The sequence below is a fragment of the Lichenostomus cassidix genome, chromosome 10, assembly GCF_008360975.1.
Source record: "Lichenostomus cassidix isolate B80296 chromosome 10, HeHo_3.0, whole genome shotgun sequence".
Taxonomy (NCBI): domain Eukaryota; kingdom Metazoa; phylum Chordata; class Aves; order Passeriformes; family Meliphagidae; genus Lichenostomus; species Lichenostomus cassidix.
This window is the reverse complement of record NC_139491.1, coordinates 6,714,120-6,729,775: the sequence shown is the minus strand read 5'-3', so window position 1 is coordinate 6,729,775 and position 15,656 is coordinate 6,714,120. Positions and strand designations below refer to the sequence as shown.

The window sequence follows — 15,656 nt, the reverse complement described above, 5'->3', positions numbered from 1 at the left end:
AACAAAGAAACAAGGAGAATATCTGGGCCATGGGAGGTTTCACAGGAGAGAAGTATTTAGTTGAAAGCATAAAGGAATGATTTTCTCCCCTCCCCAAGTCTCATGATCAGTAAAGGAGCCATGGCCACCTCCTTGTTCCCATCCCACATATAAGATTTACTAAACTTTTAATTCATCACCAGATTTAACTACAGTTCAAGGTCATCTGCACCACGTAAGACAAAACACCCTCCCGTGTGACACAGGCCTGGGCCATACCCTCATTCAGGTGCTACCAAGAGCCACATTCTCCCTCCTGAAGGTCCCTTCTCTGCTACACTGACTCCTGACAGCTGGAGAAAAAGGTCAGGCATTCCCTCCAGTCCTGCATCTGAGGGAAAACTTAACTAAGTGTAGCGAGAGGAAAAGAAAGGGGAGAATGCCAGAATTATTTTTCGTGTTCTTTTTGTCTGTGAGGATCAAGAAAGCATTTGGTGCCAGCAGAGGCTCTGAATACCCTGGGGCAGTACTGTGCTGCTCTGAACAGTCCTCCCAGGCTTCTGGCAGAGCCAGCTCTGGGGAGCACAGCAGCCCAAAAGCTGTGACTTCTTAGACTAGAGAATGTCAGAAAAGCCCAAGGTGCTCCCTGGTGAACCCCTCACCCCAAACTCAAATAAACGAGTTTAGAACCCAACCCAATGATTGCTCAGGATTGCTTTTCTGTTCATGCAACACTCAGTCTGCACAGCCCAACCCCAAAGCAGGTGGGGGAATGGAGCTTAAGAAAAGTTTTTCCTCTCCACTCTGCTGCATTTCAGGGCTTGTCTAAGCCCATCTTTAGGCTTTGACATTTGTCACGTGTTCCCCTGCAACAACCCAGGGGACACAGTTGTTGCCAAAACCTACAAGACTCCATCATCAGATCAAGACATACCAGCCAGCACTCCCTGGTGGGATGTGATCATCATGTCCTGCCCCTGCATCAGGCAATAGTTATTAACCCACTGCTGCTCCATAAACCCCCAAAGAGAACAAATTCCACTGTCTATAGAGAGGAGATTTGTTTTCCAGCAAAGTGCAAGCCTACCTTACCTTAGTGCACTTTTCAAGGTTTCACACAGCAATATTTATTTCATCTCAACATATTAGGAGCAGAGTTGTACCTTTTCCAGTCATGTACAGGGAAAGAGAAGTTAGTGTGGGTGGGTGGGGAGGGTATAAGGTAAAGAACACAAAAAGGAATCAATATTTTTTCCAAGATCAGATTCAGTATCTCTTAAGAAACATGTGGGAAGGAAGATTGAAAAGAAGGTGGGAGAAGGAGGAAGCTTCACTATACGGAAATATTTCTGTGAAAATTTAAGAAATCCTTACTCATCCTCCTCCCACCAGGCTATACAAAGCATTAATTACAGCCAGTTTTTCCCAAGCATATCTGCCTTACAAGCGTAATCTGTCCTGCTGCTTTAGCAGGATGGATAAACCCCCATTTGTCAATAAAGATCCTTTTTCTCCAGCACCACTAACATTCCTTCCAGGCAACTGAGAAATCTCATGGCCACAGACAGGACAGAAACAGACAAATGCAGGACAGCACACCAGGCCAGGTCTCAGATTCCCATATTCCATACAGGACTGATAAAGAATGGGATGAATAAAAAGCAAGGCAAAGGGAATTCTCACAACACAAACACTGAAGATGAGACCTGCTAGGCACACAGACAAGCCCCAGAATAACCACATGTCACAACTCACTTGCCATTGATGACTCCATCAGGATTAAGCATGGGCACAACCTTGAAGATGAAACATTTCCTCAGCAGATCAGCAATGGGGTCATTGCTCACCAGGAACTCCAGGGTTCCCTTCATCACCCAGCTGGAGTTGCTCTCACCAGGGTGAACTCGGGCTGTGAGAAACACATAGGGACGATTGCCTGGAAAACAAAGCAAAAACATCCCTAAAATGAGCAGGACTTTTCTTTGAATAAGATCTTTGCAAGTGGATTTTTATTCCTTTTGAATTTTGATAACAATCCAAAACGTATTTTAAGGAAAATACATCCCTAAACAGCCCAGATATTTTGTCAAGGTGCAATTTGTAAATTGATCACAGGTTTGGTCCTCAGAACCAGCACAGCCAGTTTCATCCTGATCCCTCTGTTTGTTAATTCTGTGATACCTTACAGATATTTACACATACCCTTAGAGAGCATTCTGCAGGTGCAGGTTACTGCCTCTCCAAAAGGCTTTAGCATACCTTCTAGCAATTATTGAAAGTTTGATCCCATCAAATTTCATCAAGGTTTAAAAGGCAGCAAGAAACCATTTAATTTTCTAAGGTCCTGCTCCACTTTCAGTATTTCACTAAGAATTCAGAACTTTCTAAATATCTAAGCAGATCTGCCCACACATAAGGGCTCCAAGGACATGCAAGCTGCCTGATCTCTGCAAATAATTTGTGTTGTAGGGTCAAAATCATAATTAATTGAACTAAACTGATGTAATTGACGAAAATGTGCTAATATGTTCACAAGAGCTGCAGAGGTTGAGTACTCAAACCTAACCATTATTCCATAACCATAAAAAAAAGGCAAAAATAACAATGCACATTGCTAAGGCAGGCTGTTTCTTTTGGTGGAAAAACTTTTTCAGTTTTATATAATATGAAGGCTCACTCAGACTAGAAAGGCTGATTTTCAGAAGTTGCAACTAGAAGAGTTCATCTGTTTCTAGCAATACTTTCATGCATGGGAAACATAAGCTGTGGCAATTTGGGGTAGGGGAGAAGTTTTTGGGGTTTTGGGGTTTTTTGTAAAAAACAAAACATAAATCAATTTTTTACTAAAGAGTTAATTGATAATCTCTACTAAACCTATTTCAAAACAGACTTGCATCTTAACAGCAAAAGTTTCCTTGTTATCAGATATGTTATTTGCTGTTCCTGTGAAAAAGCCACTAAACACATTTGGTCTGGTTACAAGCCTCCAAAAAACTCTCAGCATACATATGCTTAGAAAAGACCAAGTTTGACAGCAGATTCTTTGAAGATCCCATCTGTGCTGAGCACACTTCAGGGATGGGCCAAGGAAACAGGAGAAGGCAGAAGGAGACACCTGCCAGGAGCAGAAAATAAAAGGGAAGGAGAAAGCAATTATCTGGCTTAAAATGATCCTTTTGTGAGCATTTCACTATCTCAGGCCGCTGTCACAGGGCAACCTGACAGATTTACTTCAGTGGAAAGCTTTATCTGTCAGGGCATCACAGCCATGCCAGGGCAGGTTTGTCCTGCTCGATCAGGCAATGTCAGAGCTCAGGCTCAGCTCCCTTCATGGACTGAAGAGCCCAACTGACAGGGAGAGGTAAGAGGACAAAAAGCAAAACCAAAGGCATCAGCTGAGTGCCCTTGTAAACAAATGCTGAATTAATAAGTTACATGCCTTTGTCCTTAGCTCCCAGAGCCATCCTTCAGTTTCCAAATGCTCTACAAATCGTTAATCAATCATGGTAAAATAGGGAGGTAGGACGCCATCCCAAAACACATAGATGGTAATAAAGAGGTGTTTAGCTATTTGTCTGACCAAGGAAAGGCTGTGTCAGAGCTGGGAATACAGGTGAAATTTCTCCTTTCACCTTCAAACAAGGAATAAACACTAATTTCTCTCCTTAGCTATATATTCTGTGTGGTTCTGCTCAGTTTATACAGTATTACACGATTTAGTTACATTTTACAGGGACACACTCAGATTTGGAAGTAAACCCTGCTCCACACTCCTCTCTTAAACAGTTCATGGGCACTAGAAGAGTGAGCTGCACTCCCAGCTCAAAGAGCTCATACAGAGCAATCATGTTCTGGTCCAATAAAGCTACTGAGACTCTGTTTCTCAATAGCCACATATTAGGCTTTTATCATTCTTACACCTCACCATACTGGGGGGTTAGTACATTTTCATCAATGCGTGCTGATAAGTGCCTTGAGCACTTATGGACTGCAAAAGACTCCTTTAGCTCCAGCAGAACTAGCCATTCTGATTTTTTTCCCCCAAAATTAGAGTACACTCGTTCTATTCTTTTCCAGCTAATTGTGCATTACCATCTACCTTAGTAATGCCTTATAATAGCAACAAACAACTGGCTTTCACAAAGATATCAGCTGCATTTTGCCATTTCCAAACATTTTCTCCTTTCTCCCATCACCATGATTTAGTGCTGTTTTGCAGGCTCATTGCTGAGCTAAACTTATGGGGCTGTGCAGTTATAGCTGGGAATGAGGCTCCTGAGGACTTCTAATGGACAACAGCTGTAAATAGCACAGAGCAAAATAAAATGTGCTCTCTTTTGCAATTGATGAATACAGCTTTAACAACTCTTACCTATTCTGTATACTGGGAGAGAGCTCAGCATCTTAATTGAGAGGGTCATTCCTCAGTCAAAGTAAGAAAAAATAAAAAAGAGACCCTAAGCAAGGGCTTTCTCATGTCAGAAACCCAGGACAATTTGCCATAATTCTGCTGAATGCAATAGAGTGGGGCTGGCAGAGACATGAGTTCTGCTATTTCTCTCAAGGCTCATCAAAGTCAAGCTTGTCTTACTTCAATTCAGTGTTGGAAAAGCTCCTGGAGCGTCCAGATCTTAAACCCCATGAAACACAAGGACAGGGAAAGAGGCCAGAGATCACCTACACTGTTTCCCTTTGGGTGACAACAGAGGGCCCCACAGCCTGCAGGTCCAGCCAGGGAAACCTCTCTATTCCAGCTCAAGTTTCCTTTGAAAGATCCCCTCCTGCCAAGCACATCCTCATCTCTGATATCCCACCCACAGGAGAGTTGTAAGGAAGGTCTGTACAAGCAAGGAAACCACAGAGCTTGTTAACTGCCTGTTCCCTTCACAGGAGCCATCCCAGCCAAATCCCACAGCCAAATGCTGCTCCCCCAGAGTGCTCCCAGCGTGAAAACTAATGAAGCAGCAAATAGAGCAAAGAGCTGATGACATGGCCATAAAACTTGCTACCCTTGAAACACCTGGAAAACAGCAGGAGTCGTCCAAACCTATGTTTTACAGCATATCCAGTTACTTTGGAATTATTGTGTTAACTGCTATAAACAGAGCTCATGAAAGGAGTAGACAGAGCACTGGCCACCAAGCTCCACACTCAGCTGGCAGCACCAGTCAAGATCTCTGCACTCAGTTCAGCTGCTTCGCTTCATTTCTGACTTCCAGCACTGCTTTAACTGCAGTCCTGGCCAGACCACCTCAGTACCGCCTAGTGCAACTTACTGGTTTATACTGGTCCCCAGCTGCCTCTCTCTCTGTGCTGTTTCAGAGCCCCTTGGTACAATTTCCCATGCCCTGCTAAACCTATGTTCAGTGCCAGGCTCTCTCCTGTACCTCCTCCCAGGACCAGAACTGAGCTTAAGTCTTCAGAATCCTCAGGCCAACACTTAGACAGCTCCTTTCCAGGTTCTGAGAAAGCTGCCAAAAAGCTCAGGTTAGCCATTTATCTCTGCAAAGCCCACATGACACATAACCTTCTCTGGGAATGTAAATAATAAAAAGAGAAAGTAGAGGAACCTTTTCATGCTACATAAAGCCTTACCTAACAAATCATGTCTCCTTACAGTGTGTTACATTTCAGCATGCCCAGAATATAACGTGGCATCAACAATACCCAAGGTGGGAGATTAAAGAACCACTGATTCCTCTTGCAAAACTTTGAGCAAAGAACCTTTGAATGATAATTTTACTAATGTATCACCTAATTCCCATCTCTCCTTCTCTTCGCTCATTTTTGATTGTGGATCTATGCATGAAAATGAGAGCTTTGTTCTTCCAGTCATGCTAACTTGCTGCTTAATCTCCTGCCTCTAAGGATCCTCCTCTAGTCTTGTCATCACCGAGGTTCACTAAGAGGTGACTTTGATGTCACTAATCGTGACATCAATTGGGAATGAGAAGCCTGAAAGAAAAGAACAAAACCCCATTAACACAGCAGTGTCCCTCATCAAGGGGAGCACGGAAAGGAAATGAAAAGCAGCTCCAGATGCCCTGACCTGGGCTGCTGTTCTAAATTATTTCAAGCTGAGGTTTGAGCCATGCCATTTGTAAAGGGACAAGGCATTGAAATAACACAGGGCTAGGATTTTTTAAGGAGTCAAAGGGAATTTTACACACAGCACGTGAAAAATTCAACCTAAATCTGAGTCTTGGGCTGGAAGCTTCTGGCTGTGCCTCTGCATACTTCTCTTTCCTTTGCACAAGCCACGGGCCATTAAGACACAAGCTTCATTTTCTCCTTTATGTCTCAGTTCAGCAGGACTACCATGAGTGTTACATAGATCAAAGGGTCAAGTTTACCCCAGGATAGAGTAGACAAAACCCAAGAAAGTGAAACTTTTGCTTCCAACTTAATTAGTTGTGTCCACTACAAGCTATTCTGTGAGTAAATGATGGGCAAACAGGAGGACCATCACACAGCTCTCCCATGCATGCCAGAGCTGCATCATGTCCTGGATAAATCTGATATGCCCAAGGCTGCAGAGCTATGCAAAGCTAGAGAGAAGAGAGGATATGGTGTGATGTACAATGAATATATTCAAGTTTGTTTGTAAAAAGCATCAAATACTGAGATCGTGGAGAACAACGAGCCTGATCTGAGGGAGAATCTGTGTCACATACTTTTCTCCCCTCCCAAAACTTTTCTCCTAGTTGTCAGACTTTCAGTTGCCTTAAGACAGAATAATTCTTTCCTGCCCATCTCCCCCCACCCCAGATTGCTGTCTCCTTGCTGTGCCTGGTTTTGGCTAAACACTTCAAAAGCAGACACATCTTAATACAGAGGCAAAATACAGTCTAGCAGAATCAGCTGTTGTTTTCCAGAATTATCAATGAGCTATTCCTTTATAAAATATTTCTATATTATATGTGTTATTACTGTTACCTGTGGCAAAGAAGTGAATATTACAAATCATCTCAGCTACCTATTCTCTACTTTCCTAGCTTGGTGGGGGAGTTTCAGCCTCCAAGTTGCTTGGCAACCTTCTTTTGTGTATGTGTTTTATGAATTCATTCACCTCTGAATCAGAGATGATCAGGGAGCTGAATATGGGTCCAGACTGCTCAGCCTCAGTTCAGCTTGACATCCTACTAATGCTGGGTTTGAACTCCAGGAGATTGGTAAGCAAGTTGCCAAGCCTGTTTCGGGGCAGGTTCCCAAATCCCAAGCTCTTGAGGCAGCAGAAACCACTACCATTATTTAGCAGGACCTTTGGTATGACTGAAGACAAAGGAAAGCCACATGGGCTAATTCCTGTTCAAATCAAAGCACCTCTCTTGGGGAACACTGTGGAAGCACTGAACCTTATTCTCAGAACTTACACCCATGCAAAACCTACTATAACCCTCTGCAAATTGTTTCAGTTTATAACAAACATCCCCATCACAAGTGTTTCCATCTGCACTACCCTGGCAGAAATTTCCAATCAGTGCATCATCCAGTCCTGGATACACCAACTCAGCATTCACTGGCATGTCCAGTGTCACTGCACACCCTCTGAGCTGCTCAAACAGCATCAGACCTCAAAACTGAAACCATGCAGGTACCTTATTAGCCTGACAAGCAGGTTACCTGCATTTACCTCCTCCCAGAGCTGTCACTGGCAGAGGAGTTGCTCTGCCTGGGTGCAGCTCCCACACCTGTGCTCACTGCTGCTGTCCCTCTCTCTGCTCCCCTCAGCCACATTCCAAGGGCATAAAACTGAGATGGGGGACAGCTGGTTCGGAAGAAGTGCTGCCAAGAAGGATCAGGATCTGGGGTTTGCAGCAGATGAGTTAGTGATGCAAAGCAGTTGCAAAAATGGCAGCTCTCCTGGGATTTACACCAGCCAAAATCAAGGAACACTCTGTTACTTCCCTCTGCTCAACCCAGTGAGCAAAACCAAATAGCTGCAGGGCTGTGCCCACTGCTGCTCACCATAGGTTAAAAAATTTGATGAAAACTGAAGAGGTCATTAAAAATAATGAAATGTTTGGAAGAGTTAGGCTGAAAAATTGGAGAAAATGGGTTTCAGACGCAGAAAGAAAAGATGAACAGAGAGGAAGGAGAAATAACCTTTAAATTGCAAAAGGCTGCTATAAAAAGATTGCAATCAGCTGTCCTCACTGTCCACTGGGACTAGGCTGCATAAAAAGAAACACAAGTTACTATCAGATAAGCCAACCTGAGTCGTGACCTGACTGCCCTCAGTGCTGTTCCTGAATGTTTGCCCTCCCTCCTGCTGGGTCCTTCTTTACAAACCCTGTAGCCACATAAGTCATGATAGCTCCTTTAGAAACTTGGTCCATGAGTACCCTTATTCCTCTGGAATTAACTCCCTGTTCTGGGAACTGCTGGAATTACTATTCCAGTCCACAAGGCAGCTCTGCCACCTCCTGTGTTCTCTTTGATGCAAGGTGTCTTCTTACCACTTAATGCTAGCCATTTTCAACCATGTTAACAATTAGCCGCTAATTAGTGACTAATCAGAAATATTTCATAAAATATTTCGTAAATGTCTCATCATCATTATATTTTGATGTCATTAGAGCTTCTTCCCACATACAGACCAGAATTATTTATGGAAAGTTCTGTCTTACCTGCTCATTTAGTGGCAGACTTACCACTTCAGGATTGGAGTAATATTATTTCTGGGATTTCTCTCATTAGCACTGATCTTCCACAGCCCCTCTATTACCCTTAACATTACAATTTCTCAGCTTCTATGTATGTATCCCTTGAAAGGTGTGAGCAGCAACCACTAAGATCAGTTTCAACACATGATCTAGAGCTCCAGATTATCTGTCAGAAGGCAGACAAGATCTGTCATCCCCTGCTTCTATAACACACACATTATGGCTTTAATTTCTTCTGTGGCAGCAGGCAATTTTGGATACTCAAGTATCTTGTACTGCCACGGCCAGGCCATCAATCCATGTGCTCTTCAGTCAGCATGGGAAAAATGTAGAGTGTCTTGCAGAGACTCAAGGCTTCTGAGAGCTGGCAAGTAGGGAAAAATTAGTATTTTTAAGTTAGGCATGTATGTGACTTTCACCTTCTGGTGTTTTTGCACAAAGACAACCATTCTGACCTAAGAGAAGAACTAGAACATTACCCTAAACTTTTCCATGCCTAAAAGAGGGTCCAGGCAGGAGATAAGCACACAGAGACCTGCAGGACAGGTGCTGGAACAGGCAGAGTGCAGAGTTCCATAGAGCTATAAAATCCATGGGCTCTTTTCCGAGAGAAGGATTTCATCTGAAATGAAATCAGGCAGGAGGAGCAGACTGAAAAAGCTTCCATTGTCATAAAAATATCTCCCTGGGTAATCCACAGTGATGGAAAAAGGAAACCCTGATAATTTATGTGACAGTTTAATGGGATTTTGGTGACATATGATACTTTAGAAAGAATTTGCCCAAATAGGACAGACAGGACTTTAATAAGGCTTCAGCTCTGAACCAGCAATATTTTCACCCCTTGCTTTTACATTTCATTCTACATACCCAGTACTCACTCACAGCTCATCTTTCTCATTTGCAAGGCACTTTTCAACAGTGCAAGAGCAACAACTGCACTTTCTGGTTAGATCCCCTGCCAGAGAGGCTTCTGAGTATGATCCCTAAAGGGATCAAGCTGCCTTTGCACCTACAGGGCAGAGCATCACTGAGCTGTGAACTCAGAGGCATGAGCTGCCCTCTGGCCATGTCCCCTGCTCTGTGCATGGCACTAATAGCTTCTGTGCAGGATTGAAGGGCAGCAGATGGACAGTCTGGAGCAGGGGCTGCTCACAGAGGGGATGCTCCCAGAACACACTCCAGGAATAAATGGCTTTCACACAGTGAGTAATGCCTCAATCCCTGTGTCCTGCCTGTGACAGACACAGCCTTTGCCCCCAGCACAACACTCCATGCCCTTCACTGACATAACTTCCAGAGCAGACAGTCAGGAGGAATCGCTCAGAGTGCTAAACTCGGGTGAATCCAGGGCTAATGGGATGAAACTCCACAAAGGAACATTTAGACTGAACATCAGTGAGTTACACTAAAAAGTCTCCCCTGTGGAGAGGTGGAAGTTAACATTAAAACCACATTGCCCAGAGCACAAGAAGTCATTTTGTACACAACAACCTTGCAGTAGCTGGGGACAGAAATAACCCAACTAAAATTTGTTTTCTTTGCTAACTTCAATGGATCCAGTTGAGAAGCCCTTATTTTGCTGGAAAATGTCCTTCTGAGAAATCCAGGCATGAAAGGAATGGTAAAAAACTGGGTGGAGAGCTCAACATTTTGTCCACTCTAAGATGAACTTAGAGCCTGCAATGGGGCCTGTGAGCCCTAAAATGGGCATGGGAAATTGAGCACCTGCCAGTGTTTCTTTCACCACTGGGAATAACAGCCAAGTTTAACAGGAAAACAAGTTCCCTTGCATAGTACTTCAAGCTGTTCTACTCTGCAGAAGACAAATTCTATAGTTTATAAAAAAATCTCTTTTTATGCAGAACATATTTAAAACCCACCTATTACCCCCTACAGCACAAAGTAATGTTTATTCTTAAATATGTGTTGTGCCTTTTAGTGGCACTGATCCATCTCTGCCCGACTTGAAGTCTTCCTCAGGGAATGACTTGAAAGTAGTAAAATATATTAAAAGAAAGTACAGTCAGAGTCTCTCATTGTCAAAGGGATAAACTATCAATTTTTGTTAAGATAAAAAGCATCACAGATTGCCTCTGATGGTAAAAATTAAATTTTTGGTCTTCGCTTGATTTGATATTTATCACTCCATTGCTCCAGAAATATTCAAGCAGGGAATGCTTCTTAAAAATATTATTCTGCATTTCTCCAGCAGTAAGCAAACTATGAGAATTTTAAATTGTGTGTTTTCTTACATATAAAAAAACTCAGAGAAAAAAGGAAATAAACAGAAAGCTGACAAAAGTAATCTTCTAACACTTTACCATGTCAAAAGCTTCCCAGTGAAGGAGCTTCTGCAGGTTGACCTCATTTGTGGCATCAGTAAATTGACTTTTATATCATTGCTGTCCAAGTCTATCCTAAATCTTGGAACTGCACTGTCCAGAGCTGATCCCAAAGGAAATTCTTGCTTTCCACAAACAAGAGATCAATAAGGTAAAACTGTCTCCAAATCTGGAATAATGAATCTTGTCTTCATGGCAAAGTTTTAGATGAACTCCCCAGACACATGCGCAAAAGAACACAAATTAAGGGTCAACATAAAAGGTCTTTCAATCAGATCATCAACAGAGCAAAACTGATGCTGGCCCAGTGATCTTCTATCATGACATAAGCAGCACCATCTTTCATCTTCTAGACTACAAGACATGTGATTTGACAAACCATTAGGAGAATATAAGTTTTCCAAGAGAAATAGCAGACATGAATCTCGAAGCTCCCAACCAAGTTCATACTTTGTTCTTTTCAAGCAGCTCTACTGTTGAGATACCCCAAGGATGAAGAAGGAATCAGGATCACAAAGCACAATCTGAATCCCAGAGTACTTGACAAAACCAGGTGGAACAAAATTTGCCACTGCATAAAGCAGGTAACATGCAGAAATTTCCAACAGTCTGTGGAAAGACATACTAAGCAGTGTCTGTCTCAGGTCAGTAAGTTCTTCCCTTCAGATGCCAGCAAAACGATGTCTAATGGATGATGTCTTCCGACATCAATCACTGCAGAGAGCAGTGTCAAGTCAGGAAGAGTAGTCTGTTCGAGGAAATAAGGTGGATAGGCAGAGGAAAAGTGTTCTTTTTATCCCCACAAGTTGCTACAAAGCATAGAAAAAGGTTCTCATGAATAAAGGAGTCAGGCTGCAGAACAGTCTTGGCAGCCCCAGAAGAAAAAGAAGTGGAACATGTGATGTCCTTCCTTGGCAGCCCATGTGTCACTGCAAAAGTGGGAGCTTTCACACAGGAGAGCTTTTTGTTCTTCAGAGTTTCCTAATTGATAATAAATTTATTTTAAAAACATTCTCCAGAAGGTTCTTTTAGGCAAATAATTTACCAGCATGAGAGGTGGCTCCTGATCAGTTTGAATTTGTGATGTGTAGCACACAGACTGACTTCATAAAGCTGATACTGTCATTTCCTCTATCCCAGCACCTTCCTGCACTTTCACCCCAACACTTCCCCAGCAGAACTTTGTACTTTTCCAACTGACCCTGACACAGAACCCTTCCACTGTAGCTTATCCACTCCACACAGCCTGTACAATCCACAGCATGAGCTCCTCTCTTACTTGCTGTAAGAAACACTCATATCGAAATCATTATATTCCAGAGCATTCACTGCCACTTCATCTCCTGCTCAGTAAACTCTGAGTGCTTTTAAAAGAAACACTTATTTATATAGAAGAAAATCCCTCTAAGTCATGGTCATGACAGGCTAATGGCTAGCATTGCAAAGATGATTTATCTTCCTGCTGTATCTAACAAAGCTTCTTATGCTAATATCTTGTTTTCAAAATATAAAGGGACTTCTAACTGATATTTTCTAACTGCAAGAATATGCAGCTAATGAAAAATGCCTTACATCAAATATAACCTTCACCTGCCACCCAACATTCCCACTGACTCTGAAAATCAAAAGATCTCCTTGAATTATTTCTTTCTTCTGTATTACTTAGGGTGCTTCCTTCATGGATGAAGAAGCCAACTATTCAGTCTCACTGCCTGTTTATAATCTGAATTAGTTTTAGGGTTTGCATGCATTACCTGCATGCTTTAATTTGATATATTTTATTTGATTTCTGCCTATTAAATTAAATTTGAGGCAGGTTATATGGCCTCATGGGGAGCACTACCCTTTGTGCAAACAGCAATTTTATCTGGGCTGAGCCTAATTTCACATTACATTTTGATAGCATGGCAAACAAGGTCATGGTGTCTGCATGGCAAGCGATGTCTCAGCTGGTGGGAGAGACTTTTGGCAAGCTGGAAGGTGGATCCTGGGAGTGTTCTGATTAAAGGGGCATGATCTCAGGTCTGAAATTATGGAGAAAGCCATCACTGATGAGCAGAAATGCTATTTCAAGTCTATTGACAAGCATCCTTCATAGTTTGCAGGGCCATCACCTTTGCCAGCACAGAGACTATAAGTGCCTCACTACTTGTTTATTGCTCATTTATAGTTAGTAAGGGCTAAAAATGAGGAGAATAGGGATAGGGGGGACACCACAGCCCCTGACATGCCCAGAGCCCTTCATCTGTCTCTTGCTTACCCTTTCAGCTTCTGGCCAGGAGCTCTTTCTGAAGCACAATTCCCATGAGCTGAGTTGTGCCTCATGGTGACCCTCTAGCTGTTGTTTTTGTGCCCTTTCAAAATGCTTGACAGGGCTGTGACAGAAGGAGCTTGGCATCTGGAAGCTGTGGCAGACACGATATGACCTGATTCATAAAACACAGCTAAACAGCTCGGGCTGCCAGAGGCCAGGATTTACAGGACTGAGCTTAAAAATGGTCTTCAATGCCTGCTCTGCTAAATGCATTTTCCTATTCCACAGCAACAGCAATTCCCAAATCGTGTGAGGGTGACCTGAAACACAGGGAAGTGACAAAGCAGACAAGACACTAGAGACACTAATCTTGCTGGAGTCTGTGCTGTCCACTGTCCACTGCTGGTCAGGACAGGAAAGGAATGACTTCTGCTCTGGCTGCACATTTTACAGGTGACTATAGGGATAGGGTGCACTGAAAAAAAACAAACAAAAGAAACAAAAAAAAAAAAAAAAAAAAAAAAAATGTTTTCAGAAATTTTCCCAGCACAGCAACACAAGGGAAAAAAATTTAATACAGAGATAGTTTCTGCTGCATTATCTACTACAGCCTCATTTTTACAATAAAAGCCTCTCTGCATTTTTATTTCCATCAGGCACAGCCTGATCAGCAAGGAGTTTAAGGACTTTCTGCCCTCCTATCCATCTACCTATTTTCTTCATCTCTACTTCAATCACTAGTTACAGCCTTCTGTTAGGTGCTCACCATGGGACCGAAACATCCTCTGGGAGACTTGTCAAAGTCACTCTGATGCCAGTGATAATAAATTCCATCTCACTCATCTTCTCTTGAAGCACTTCATAGACTGAAGATTACATGTTTCAAGTGTGTTCCAAGTTATGAAAGAAAGGATTTACAGAAAAATCAAGTAAGTTGCCCAAGGATAAAATACAAATCAGTCAGAGCTGGAAGCTCAACAGCTGTTTCCCAAGCCCCAGTCAAAGAATTCTGTGCTATCCACATTCACCCCAGAAGTCAATTTCTACATAATCCATTACTTTAGATTGCTTCCTCCTCTTTTCATTAGCTATGAAAATAAATTGATTTGTGCACTTATACATAATCAAGAGAGCCCTCGCTCAGTTGTGTTATTTGTCCTATAACAAGATCAGCTGTCATTTTCATTCTGGAACTCACCCATCCTTCCCAAAATTATCAAATACACACACATTTGTAGAGTGCTACGATATTCCTTTATCCATCACTATCCTGTCTTGTTTTCAGACTTGAGGGAAAAGGGAAAGATGATATGGAAGTGGTAAGGGAAGAATGAGGAAAGAAAATAGAATATTTTAGTAGATCTCTCTGGTTTTCTTGAAAAATAAAAGAAACAGAACTCTGTAACATTTGGGAGACTCATAAGATAAACCCATGATGTCTTTTAATGTTTTCTCTAAGTTATCCACAAGTCCTTCCTTACCTGTAGGCCAAGACATACCTCCAACCCCATTCTTTCTTCATTTACTCATACTCATCACCTCTGCCCACATCACATTTTAATAAGAATTTCAACCTATTTAACTTAACCTCATTATTTCAAAGACATAGAAGCAGTACCCAGGCTAAGCCAGAAATATCTTCAAAACAGTTCGTTAAACAAATTCAATGAAAAAAAAAAAAAGGAGTAAAAGCTTATAAAAAAGAATTGCCAAGTGGCAAGGAAAATTACTTCCCCCCCCTCCAAGCTAAGTAGCACGACAATTGCAATTGATAGAGCAAATTAAATTCTAAATGCACTGGTGATTTGATAGATATCATTTTCCAAGTGTTACAGCCACATAATAAATGCCCCGAAATGATACAGAAGTCCAAGTTTAGCTGTCTGGGAGCACTGGTGCTCTCTGCAGTATCTACCATGTCACTCGTCAACTCGTTGATCTTATCAGCACATTTGCAGTCTGAGCAGAGCAGCTGTCTCCACTCGGTTTTTATTTCTATTTCTGCATTAGAAACAGGTGGGCAAGCTCAGAGAGCTAACAAGTTTCTCTTTGATGTAGAGATGGACAAATCCTCTCATTAACAGAGCGGCCTTTTAAAAATCATTACGGGGTATTTTTAGCCCCATTTCATTTTAGTATTTCTCTATAATTGCAGTCCATTAATCACAAATACTTGTTTCTAGAATCTGTCAGTTATAGGCAACAAGTAGCATCAGCCTGTGGCGTCTGCAGACTACTACTTTCAACATATTGCTGGCTTATTTTACTGCTGTAAGATTGGCTGCATCAGTCACACAGGAATGGATCTCATTCTCCAATTACAGAAATTAAACTCAGTTAAACAGGTCAGGCAGAAATCCACATAGACCCTCCCAGCAAAATCAACTTACAGGTGGGAATTAGAAATAGCAG

General features: G+C 42.2%; 1 protein-coding gene across 4 annotated transcripts in view; it reads right to left on the bottom strand.

Annotated features, from left to right (window-relative positions):
• The window catches only part of AGBL1 (AGBL carboxypeptidase 1), a 263,897-nt gene that overhangs the window by 159,438 nt on the left and 88,803 nt on the right, over positions 1-15,656 (bottom strand). For all 4 annotated transcript variants that reach the window (XM_085070420.1, XM_085070421.1, XM_085070423.1 and 1 more), the window contains exon 18: positions 1,735-1,915. In XM_085070420.1, the coding sequence (XP_084926546.1) occupies positions 1,735-1,915 (181 nt within the window). The remainder of the gene's footprint in view (positions 1-1,734; positions 1,916-15,656) is intronic.